Source organism: Xiphophorus maculatus, chromosome 22 (genome assembly GCF_002775205.1).
Source record: "Xiphophorus maculatus strain JP 163 A chromosome 22, X_maculatus-5.0-male, whole genome shotgun sequence".
Taxonomy (NCBI): domain Eukaryota; kingdom Metazoa; phylum Chordata; class Actinopteri; order Cyprinodontiformes; family Poeciliidae; genus Xiphophorus; species Xiphophorus maculatus.
This window is the reverse complement of record NC_036464.1, coordinates 11,278,876-11,291,190: the sequence shown is the minus strand read 5'-3', so window position 1 is coordinate 11,291,190 and position 12,315 is coordinate 11,278,876. Positions and strand designations below refer to the sequence as shown.

The 12,315-nt window shown below is 37.5% G+C and overlaps 1 protein-coding gene across 3 annotated transcripts in view; it reads right to left on the bottom strand.

Moving 5' to 3' along the window:
• Window positions 1-12,315, bottom strand: part of slc35f3 (solute carrier family 35 member F3) — a 53,379-nt gene that overhangs the window by 3,074 nt on the left and 37,990 nt on the right. For all 3 annotated transcript variants that reach the window (XM_005807631.3, XM_023326882.1, XM_014471954.2), the window contains 5 exons: window positions 9,400-9,739; window positions 6,230-6,449; window positions 2,343-2,468; window positions 332-524; window positions 148-237 (listed from right to left, as the gene is read on the bottom strand). In XM_005807631.3, coding sequence (XP_005807688.2) covers window positions 148-237; window positions 332-524; window positions 2,343-2,468; window positions 6,230-6,449; window positions 9,400-9,739 — 969 coding nt within the window. The remainder of the gene's footprint in view (window positions 1-147; window positions 238-331; window positions 525-2,342; window positions 2,469-6,229; window positions 6,450-9,399; window positions 9,740-12,315) is intronic.

The following is a 12,315-nucleotide window of genomic DNA, read 5'->3' as shown; positions in this document are numbered from 1 at the left end:
ATCAATAAAATCAGTAAATGTTAATTAACAGCTACACATGTATATAAACTGACATTAAGAGTATATTTATAAACTCCAAACCGACAAAATTTTAAATTGTAATCAAATCTGAAGATTCAGGACTGGATGAAAGGTTGAGACACTTACTGGCATTCACAGGGACACTTAGGACAATGCCAAGGGAAATTAATGTTGGGTATGTTATTGCAATGCCGAAGTTCACTAGGATGTTGAAAGCTGTTGGGAGAAAACATATTACAAATATGTTATGCATTGAGAATGTGAAGGAGAACTCTTAGTTTTGTACGAAAATCTTATATCTGTCTTATACCAAAAAGCAATGCTGCTACTCCACAGAGGTAGGCCCAGGGGATATCTGCAGGTGAGCCAGTGTACTCCACATGAGTAAAATACAGGATTACTGGCACAAAACTGATGAAAACAAAGTTGGCGCTTCCGACAATGCTCAGGAAGAGTGCAGCCTCTCCAAATTTGGCACTACCCAGAACCATCTTGAAGAGTACCTGAGGATATATGAGAGGGAAAATGTGTTTGGAAAAAAAACAAAAAAAACTCTCCCACTTTATAGAGCTGAAGGGTATTACACAGGGTTTTCCTGCCAACTACCTGCCATGTTATGGCTGTTGCTTTGTATCACATTAGGCAACAAAGACAGCAGGGTGCACTGTACAAAAAGTCACTGTAGAATTTACAGTAACTTACTGGCAGCAGGGTTGCCAGCCAGTTACTGCAATTTTTACGGTAAAACCATTACAGTAACTTTACAGTAACATTACTGTAATTTTTTTTACAGTAGCCTTACTGTAATTCTATTACAGTTTTACTGTGATTTTATTGCAGGGTTGCTGTAATTTTATTGCAGTTTTACTGTAAGTTTTATTACAATCTTACTGTAATTTGATTAGTTTAACTGTAATTTCTTTAAAGTAGCACAGTAATTATATAACATGGTTACTATGATTTCATCACATTTTTATCACAATAAAATTACAGTAGTCTTGTAGAACAATTACAAAAAAGTTGTCATTTTACAGTAGTTCATGAAACTGCATACTTTGCTAGCTTTTAAAAGTTTAAATGTGAACTTGCAACTTCATTTACCAAACTCTCAAAAAATGTTTTATTTTTCTAGTAAAAAAAAATATACATGTATGTTTTAAAATTGCTTTATTTTATTGTCAATTCAAATCTGACAAACTGAAGCAAAACAAAATATAGTATTTTGCAGCAGCAATATTTGCTTGTTACATAGAAATCAAAGTATCTCACTTTGCCTTTTCCTCTTCGCATAATCTCTGTACATTGTCATTTCTTATGCCCTCTACAGCTCACCGCCCACAGATCTTATAGGATTAACATCTGCAAACTGAGATGGTCATGGAAGAAGGCTCCTTTGTTTGTGTTGATTGTTGATTCAGTGATATATTTAGACTCATAATTCCACTGAAAAATCAAAGGAGGTAGAGTCCTTCAATTTTTCTCTAAGCTACTATGGTATTTCAAAGTGTTCCTGCACCACATCAATGTGTAGTGAGAGTAAAAGAGAAACTCATGCCTGCAGTATTAAGCATCCTCCACCATGCTTAGCATTGGGCATGGTGTGTCATTTTGTTCATGGCTCAATCTTAGTCTTATCTAATCAAAGCTCAAAGTTCAAGTTAAAAGACTCCAAATGTTTGAATTTGTGAAAATATTTTTTTTTCTGTTTTGACTCCTAAATAACCAGTTGGCATGTCTTTAGAGTCCAACTGTTGTTTTGGAGACTAAGTGACCTATGTTACTGCTCTATACCTCTCTTACCACCTGACTCACTGTGTGTGGTTAAAAATACATTTAGGTCCTTGTGGCCGGTGGCTAAAAGAAATGGGTCTCTGTGTCATGTAATATTTATACCCCAAGGAAAGAGTCAAGACTAATTACAGGTTCCCAAGCTCACGTTGAATTTAAAAAAAGTAGGGCAAGATTAGAAACAATTCTTCAGTTCTGTTCATTTTTTAGACTTTGTTACTATCAATAATTGTGCCAGTGTTGCTTTTATTAAAAGATATTAATAACATGGACCCCCCCCTAAATGAATGAACTACATTTGGATTTTTCTAAATTTCTGTGAGAGATGTTGATACTGCAATAAAGAATGAATTTATGAGGCTTTTACACTATAATCTTTTCCTCTCTTCTGCCACCTAAGAAGTATTTCATAAATAAGCCAGATGAAATATGCAAAACCATTTTGAATGTTTGCTCCCTTGAGGCCAAATATATCAATAAAAACCTTTAGTCTCGGTGATTCTGTGCTTTGATTGAATGAAAACAGAGTCTACCTTGTAGAGCGCTGACATTGAAGCAGATGCCACGACCAGAGTGATGCCGATGACCGAGTGGCTGTGAAACCCGTCAGCATAGGTCATCATGACGATGCCTGCTATGGCCAAGATAGCTGCTACTATCTGTGGAGAGACAGAGCAGCAGTGAGTTATGGATGGGCGACACATTGCCTAGTTTAGTAATTATGATAATTAATCTTTTATTGCAGTTTGGGGCCCCAGTAGGTTTCACCTGCTCTTTATCTTTGAGAGAATGCCCCACAATGGCATGCAAAATATCTAATAAGGCCTGAGTTGTGGTTTGTTTGCAGAAGGCATCTGATTTTTGATTCACGTTCTTCTAAATCCTAACAGTCACGCTTCACAGATTCTTGGGTTCACAGTGCGAGAGCTTTCAGTACACAAGCAGCAGCTTCTACAGTGCTGACATTGATTTCCATTGCACTGGCATCGTGATTACAAACCAAACACGCAACCACAATCCAGCAGTCCCCCCACACTTCTCCCACTCCCTGCCTTTATGATTAACATGCCTCCAAGATGACACCAGATCATCTGTTTCATCCCGCTCGCAGTCAGCCTGGATGTACCCAAATAAGCATCACTCATTTGTGTCTGTCACATGTTTTGTTTTCATCCTGGAATTGTACAAAAAGCAGGAATCGGCGCTGGGCTCACGGTGGAGCCCAGCTGAGTGGATTAGCTCTTGCGTTAAGAAGGTGTCAGGAAGATAAATGAACCGTGTGTTTTTGCTTGGCCATAGCCCTGAGGCACTTTTTTTTTCTTTTGGCAAAATTGCTCTTTCCGCACTGCAGGCTTCCTGTCAGTCACAGCAGTACGTTTCATTTTAGTGAACGCCAGTTTGCCTGCCGGATCAGCAACAATGAAAGATGTTTCAGCATAAGCGTTTTGTCAGAAGCTCAAAAAAAAGCAAGACTTTACCTTTACTGGCACAAACAGTATTGGATATGGCTACATATGACAGTAATTTGCAAGAGTATTTATATTCCTTGAACCTCTAGAGTTACAAACACAAACTAATGTGTGTTAACAGCAGTTTATCTGACAGACCAACACAAGTTAGACCAAAATTGCAAAGTGAATAAATTTTTCACTTTGCACTTTTTGAATTAATTTAGAAATAAAGTTTTAAAAGTGTAGAATGTCTGGAGCTGTATGGAAGCACAATTGTCAGTATTGTTGTCTTACAGGAAGAAGGTCCTGGGTTCAAATCTCATTTGTTGACACTGTAATTTAGCTAAGGTAACTAATATTATTAGTTACTGTAATCTGAGCTAGTGAAAGCAAGTAGATATTAAACTGAAAGGGCCCCAGGAGTGAACCATGGGGCACTCCCCATTTGTGACTTCTGTCCACTCAGTTGAAAGGTTACTTATAGACACAAAGAAGTTGTGCATAATTTGGATTTCTATACACCTGTCAGGTCTCCAAAGAAAAGTTTGGAAGAATTCACAAGAGGATCCTAATAAAGTGAGGTTGGGTGATGAGACAGCCTCATCATCAGACAAGATGGAGAGACTCTCCAGTCTTCTTAGAAGCTGCTTATTTTCTCAGAACCAGTTTGCTTTTGTTCCAGGTTGATTCAGGTCTCTCTGGGCAGAAGGTCCTTGAATGTTTACTTATTCCTCTGGTAGGAAATTTTATTTTCCTACCATCTGCTCATCAGCGTGACTAAGCTCTCACCCACACAGAAGAAAGTGTTTTGACCACATCTACATTAGATAACTGTTGGGAAAAACTGATTCTGTTATTCTTTCAAAAGGTTTTGTTTAAATAATCAGAGGACAGGGAATTCATAAGATGCCGGATAAGAATACTACAGTCTGGAAAAGTGTATTTCTTCAAGGTCTGAGATCTGTACTTCGTCAAAAAGGGAAACATAGGTATTACCCTCACAGGAAAGAACTAATAAATTTGAGGAGAAAGTACATTTTTAAAAGATGTTTCAAACATTTTATCATGACAAAAGCACAATGATTGCATTCAGGCAATCTCAACATTATTAGTACAATCTAATGTTGCACAAAATGCCTTCTTCTCTTACTGTCCAAGTGAACAATGAACAAAATCAGCCTTACAAGACATAAACCCAAACACAACTCACATCACTTCCCATGAATCTTTCATAGTGACTCCACTGCTGCCACAAAAGAAGGTAACAGACTACTATCATATCTTTAGGGACACAATAACACTAATATGCCGCTAACATCTGTTCAACAAGGCCATTTTAGCATACTCCATCTTTCTCTTTCTTCTGTGACAAACCCATTGTAGATCCCCTGCATTGCCGCAGACTTTCCACACACTGCAGTCCCCACCACCAAGCAACAGAGCGAGAGGACGTACAAGAGGCAGTCAAGCAGCATTCTTACTGTTGCCTTACTGATGCTTTTCATTACAAATAATGGCAGTGGGGAGTGGGGGAACGCATGAGGGAATGATAGGGTGGTTTGTCAGGGTTTGGAAAAAATTGAAATAAGGGCAATGCTTTCTGCAGAGTCCGTAAGGTCTGCAGAGGTGAGCGGTTTAGAAACGTGCAGTGGGAAAAGAGAAGGACACGCTTCACTCTCCAACCCTTACTTTTCTGCTCGTCTCTTCTTGTCCAGGCAAGACATGATTAAATTAGACAAGATCATTGGTGACTGATCATGCTGTCATTCTTCTCCCTAGTACCGTTTATTTAACTCATACAGTCAAGTAAGAGCCTTAAGAGTTATTTGCTTAATTGGAGGCAAAATTTTAACTTACCACTGACCATTAGAGCTAAGATAAAATGTGTCCCATTTATATTGTACAAAAGCTCAGAGAGGGACAAATAGAAGCTGATCATCCATTGAAGGTCATCCGATTGTCCTCTATTGCCTTTACTTGTGATATAAATGAAACAAACACATAGCGAAGCTAAAGTCCATTTCGCTGCAGTCGTTTGCTGCAGACCCAGAGCTTTAGAAATGGATTTGTAAACCTTTTTATAGTGACAAATGTCAATAACTTTGTTTCTCATCTGTTCTTGATTTTTCTTTTAGATCGAGACCTAACGTGTTGCTTTTCTGAGATCTTAATTCTTCCTACTCCATGTCATCAGACAAGTTTTATTTGAGTAAGTCAATTACAATTCAGGATTTGGTTAAACTTATGAAATTGAACCAAAAACATGCGGTTTATCTATTACATTTTTTACGCAGAGCCATATTGGTTTGGAGATTCTTTTTCTCTTCATAAATAAAATAATCATTTAAAAACTGCTTTTTATATTTACTCTTGTTACCTTTATTATTACAATTTGCTTGATAATCTGACTACTTAGGTGTGACAAATAAAACAGAATAAATTTGTAAAATATTTTCCACAGCACGGTTAGCCTGAAGCATGAAGATGTGAAAAAGGAGAAGAGAGGAATTGCAAATTTTTATGCTGTGATGGAATTCCATGTCTCTTCTCTAAGCATCCTGAAATAGATTTAATCTAGAAGAACGTGTTTGTCTATGTTAACCATAAATAAGATAAACCAGTTGCTTTCTCTATTTTTGACTACATGTCAGGATACAAATCTGTGAAAAACATTATTTTGCAAGATAAAAACCAGGCAACACTAATTTAAAAGATTAGGATCACTTGACTCAGTAGCTTCCAAGAGACAAAGGATTTAACCATAAATGCTGATGTAAAAATAGCTCAAGCATTTTCTGGAATTTTGTGAGTCACTCCTTACATCAAAGTGTCACTTTTATGCCAATTAAAAAAAAAAAAAAAAGCTTTAAAAAGGATGAAATGCTGCAACTTCCTTTTTCAGTCATCTTCTGATACAAATATGTTTTCTCTTGTGATTTGACACCGCAAATCAAATCAAATACACTCACCCTAACCCCCATGAAGCGGTCTCTGAGCACAATCCAGGACAGCAGAAAGACGAAGGCTTTGTTACAGCAGAAAAGTGCTGAAACATCTGTTGTGTTGATCTTCCTGAGGGCCTGCAGGTACAGGTAGTTGGTGAGGATCCACAGCAGGCCGAAGGGAGCGACCTTGGTGAAGAACACCTTCGGGGTCAGGCCCTCGTCCCCGAAAAACCTGCAGCACTCCCTGTGTAGGAATGCAAAATGTAGAGCACTGTAGTACTACTTTGGAACTGAGGTTAAGATTTATTCAAATGAAAGAATTTGTCTCATCACACTGCAGCCTAAAAACTTATCTGTAATGAGTGTGCATAGCAATTCCCACCTCAGCAGTTTGATCAAACAGATTTTTGTCCCACATCATACTGTGTAAGGGAGAAATAAGTAAACATTTAGAAATACAATAAGATCTGCCAAAAGCCACAAAGCGATTAATTTTCTCCTGTCACTGTGAATAAATTGGAAGAGTTTTGTGACTCAACCCCCAACGTAGTGAAGCCCTGTTTAAATGACTGTTGTTAAGTCATTTAAAAAGCAGAATTATAATTACACAAACATCATCTACAGCAAACATATAGTTTTTATCCAATTAGCTTTTTTGACTCTCATGACATTTAGGGCATGAATATGATCAAAGATTATTAGTTTTAGTCTTTATTTAATCTCAAAATAAAGAGATTTACTCAATAACTGTGAGCTACTGTAACCCCAAACCTTACAGTTGGGTTAGATTAAATTGTATTTGTGATTTTGAGTGGTCTAGTCAAAGTCCAGTATAAATCCCAATAAGGACCTTTGGCATGACTTATACAAGAATGTGTACTGCCAGTCTGAATTAGTTTTAGTTATTTTGCAAAGACAAATTGGAAAAAACAAAAATCAGTGTCTAGATGTTCAAAGTTGGTTGAGACATACACCCAAAGACTTGCAATTGAAAATGGAGCAAGATACAAATGCAGGTTTTACTTTCTAGATTTTTATTACAAAGAGTTTGAGGCTGTACCAGTTTGTTGGAGTCACCTCTGTTTTCAAGTTCGCAGATATAATTGTCTAAGGAGTTAACGTGTTAGTTTTAGCTACAACTTGGACTGGATGTGCTACAGATCATTAAAAACAAATAAAAATGATTTTGATAAGAGGAAGAAGTTTCTTACCACAAAAAAGCTGCCTTTCATCATCATGTTTAGTTTTTGATAAACACATCTGCAGAAGTGTTTTGATGAAGGTCCAACATCTTAGCATTTCATACCAACATGGAATCCTATCTATTACTCAATCATAGACTGAATATGCTAACCACAGACGCAACAACTTTAAAAACTTGCAGCTCATTGATCTTTAAAGGGAGATTCCAGCTTGAAAAGTCTTTCAATAAAAACTGGCAGACTAGAAATTATTGGCCTGAGTCGCTGAAGAAAAGTCTGCCCTCCATCCTTCAACTGCATGGCTTGTTTTATAACATGGCATGATGTTCTGTGGTGACTCAAAATATCCATACCTGTGGAAAGTCTTGTCTCTGGATTTTGATAAAAATGTATAAAAAAAAGGTTTGTGCCTCAAAGCTTAATTTGCCAATTTAGAGAAAAACACTAAGCAGCAAATCAAATGATGCCTGGTACATCAAGATTTATGGAAAGGAATTTAATATGGATTCATATTTTCGTACACACACAAAAAAAAATATTGCTTTAACTTTTATGCGTAGAACCGGGGCAGATCCTGTGTGGAAATAGCTCCATTCCATTGTGTTCATTTATTTGAAATGCCACAGGAATAAGTTATTGCACTGTGCACATTTCCATAAAGAAATCTATAACAACCTTTAGCGACAATATTAAGCTCAGCGTTTTTGGACTTTTCTCAAAGCGCTGTATACTGTATAAAAGGATAAAATTAGAGAAGATAAAGTAGAGTCAGAACATGGGGATAATAAAAGAAATAGTGGAGTCTCAAAACACCTCTAAGCTTCCTGCAATCCTTCTTTTTTATTGTCCCCTTCTTTTCAACCTAATGTGCCTTCTGTACTTTCAATTTCTTTTCAGCTTTTTGACCTCTGTGTTATCAGATTGCAAACAGAAATGGCTGCTTCACTCAACATTTTAAAAGATTGCTAATTGGCTCATGATGAAAGACAAAACATGGATAGATATTATACAACAGCAGGTATTGTAGAAAAGCGCTTAACTGCGTATTTGCTAAATGCTCTCTGGTACCTGTTCATATCTAATTTAATCTTCTTTTTCAAACTGATCAACTTGTGCAATTATATCTTGATAAGCACATGCAAAACTAATTAAAACATTTCTTTCTAGTAAGTGATCGGATTTTAGGTGGGGTTTCTAAAAGCAATGCAGAGTGAGACCTCATTTAAAGATTTTAAAAGATTAGATTGCTTTTTATTTATTTAGCTTTGAATTGTGTTGCAGCAATAACTGCCCTACATGTCCTGCCCATGTTTCTGTTAATGGTCTGAGAAGAAAACTAAGCAGATGAAACATTTCACAGTCAGAGCAGATCAGCTCCAGTTGAGAGGTTGCATCTCAGAAGGAAGATTTACATCATAAAGCTGTCAGACGTACAGAGCTAATGCCTCTTTCAACAAGCATCTTGTCACCCAACTGGGAATATGGAAATGACAGATTATATTGCTAGTTGAACTACAATATGATAAAGAAGCTGGTTTATATACAGTAGAGCTGAGCTACTTCTTGTACAGAAACAGAATAGTTGTTAGTTAGCTAAAATACAAAGTTTTGCCAGAAAGCACTGGGTCAGCCGTCAAAAACTCAGTGAATTCAAACGATGTGATCACCTCCATGACCAAAATCATTCATCACCTAAGTATACAGACTGTTTCTACAAACATCTGGAAAATAATATGCGTTTTTCAGTGTGGTAACGTAATAGGATGCAACCTGTAAAATACCTAAGTCAAATCATGAAACCTCTGCAGTCAACTCAGCTATGTAGTGAAGCCTGGGGCAGTGGAATGGAAAAGCCTGCTGTAGGGGTTCAAACTTTGCTTCAGGCAAGCAGAAATTGGCACACAAGTTTTTAAATTTGGATATTATATTTACTCGTTTTTTTGTTTTGTTTTTTTGTTGTTTTTTTTGCTGACAGAGGGCAATTCTTCCAACCTCAATCTCTGCCTGGGCGTCTGCCTCTCAGGACTCTTGCACAAATGGCCGACGTAGTAGACTGGGAAGAAGAGGCAGTTCCAGGAAGTGGCGAACCAGGTGAGCGTGAAGGGGGCATCAAACTGCTTAAAGGTCAGCTTGGCCAGCTGGGTGGAACCCGCCCAGGACGAGCACACGCACATCACCATGGCGACCCCCCACAGGGCCTTCCGCACCTGCACGGCTGTTACTCTGATGCAACAGTGTAGCCTCCGCCTGCTGGTGCCAGTCTCTCCACCAGGTGCACTGGCCGACTGTGCATCTGTGGAGCCCACCACATTCTCTCTGGTCCGGTCTTCTCCTGTGGACGGACAAACATAAGAAAAGGGAAGTTAAACAATCTATGTGGACAATTTTAACAATTTGTAATGTTGCAAATCTATCTTCAATGAGTTTTATAAGAATTTTATGTTTTAGACCAACACAAAAATAGTGCACAGTTGGGATGTGGCAGGAGAATGACACATGATCTCCTAAAGCCTTTAGTTGCAATTGCAGTTGAAGATTTTTTTCAGATATCCACAGCTGGAAAGTGACAATCAGCCCCATTCTCAAGTCTTCTGGAACCTCAATTCCAGGATTTCACTGCATTTAGTTTCGTCCATCCATTAGAGACCGGGGTTCGATTCCCCGACGGGGAGTGAAGTTTGTTTCAGGTCCCCCTTGAAAATGAGATCTAGATCTCAACGGGGGTTTACCTGATTAAATAAAGGAATAATAAAAAATAAAATTAGCTCACACCATACATACCATGTGCCATATATATGTATATGTATGTTTTACTGTGCGAATGGTGTGTTCAGGGTGAGATGCACATTTTCTAACACTTTTTGAATGTGTGCCAAAAAGCAAAATTTTTGTTCCCATCTGACCACATGAACTGCTATATATAAAATGAGATTAAATTACATACAGGACTCTATTTACTATAAAGGGGTTGTTGGCAGGCATTTATTTGCCCAGATTTTATTTAGGGTATCACAATATAACGTCAATGAATACATATGATTTGCATCAGTTTCCAGATGCAAAATAAAAAGAAAACAATTCATCATTTTCCTTGTACTGAACAATTATGAATTACCTTATGTTGGTATGTCACATAAAAATCACAATAAAGGGCTTTATAGTATGTAGGTAAAACTTGACAAAATTTGAAAATATGAGTTTTAAAAGGAACTTAATACAAATGGGTATAGTTATGATTATTTTTGCAGTCAAAGTAGAAAAAAAGATGTTAATTGTGTGTGTCCTGCACCACTTACTATTCCAGATAAGAATAGCTATTCTGTGGTTTATATGAACTTGAAAGTAATCAAACATCTGAGTTAAAAATATGATAATGAAGCCTGACAGGCATCAGCCAAACAGAGGACAAAAGAGGACAGATCTGATATCTAATCCAAAACCTCCTCTCCTATATACGGTAGGGGCGGGGGTGCATGTGCATTTGTACAAGCCAAAAATGGCACATGCACACACAGCACCTTTTAACTTTTCCATTTTCCCTGTCAAAAAACGTAACAGCCTCCATACGTCTTCAATAAATCCTAGTGTCTATCATCCAACACACACACATACACACACTCTGCTGCTTTAGATCTGCTTAGCTAGATTATTTGGTTGCATTTATCCTTTAAAATAGCTTACAGAAGAATACTATTGTATACTATACATACTATGTAACTATGTATGGATGAAGAATATTATTTGTAAAGAAAATAATATAAACAGTAAAAAATAAAAACAGTTCTGTAAAGAAAATGATGGACCCCAAAAGACAGCCTGTATGTCTTCCTAAAATATTAACAAAAATAAAAATTGAAGTAAGTCCTGACTGTTGAAAGAGAGCATCATGATGTGGTCAAAGGAGTACTACTATCTTCTGAAGCCCTGGAGGATAGTAGTACCTTATGAGTCTATAATTTGATTTCAAAGGAATTTAAAATCCGCCATCATATGGTATGAAAAAAATAATCTTCACTGAGGAATGTTCAAACCCACAGCCCAGGTCTGACTGTCCAAGCGACTTCAACCTGAAAGTGGACACACCAAGACGTCTCCAAAAACCCTAAACTGTAACAAAGGACCGACTGCTCTACAGCACATGGTAAGTAACAGCATTGGGCTTCATGAAGCACATCTAGGTTTTGGTACATCTCAGCAAAAAAAGTCACTTGGAGTGAGGCCAGGAGTTGCACAGTAGGGAAGCCCCTATGCACACGCTCTTGCTTTTTTTTCTTCACAACTGTGTCACATTATCTACATCAAAACCTTTTATTCAAATGAATTTTAACACATTCATGTCTGTCTTGTGACTATCAGTCAATCATATGTCTCCAGTAACAGCAACAGAAAAGTAAACAGCACACATCAACCCAACAGCAGCTTTGTTTCAATGCAGCTTTATAATAAGATCCATTTATCTTCTATGGCTGCCTTCCAAAAAGTTAAAAGGGAGTATGTCCCCAATAGGGTTTAAAATATGATGAGGAGCCGCAGGAGGCAATAAGCTGAATCATCTCTGCTGTATGCACCTGACTGAAATACTGAACACACTTAAACAAGCTTCAGTGAGACAAGAATGATTCTCACTTACATGAGTGCAATGCTGTAAAAATGGTATTTTGTGCAGAAATAACAGGACATTCAACTAAGCCTTTGCTTTTAGCTGGTTGTCCAGATGGAGGCAGCTGCCACATCATCCCACATACTGGAACCACTGCAAAACATCAATAAAAAGCATCAAAGCAAATGTATCTGTTGTTGTGATAGCCTAACTTCACACTTAAAAGCAAGTAGCTTATTTTAAGCTATAAATTTATTCTGTGAGAAAAAGTATCCTGTATTGTTTTTAACATGCTATATTGTTTAAAT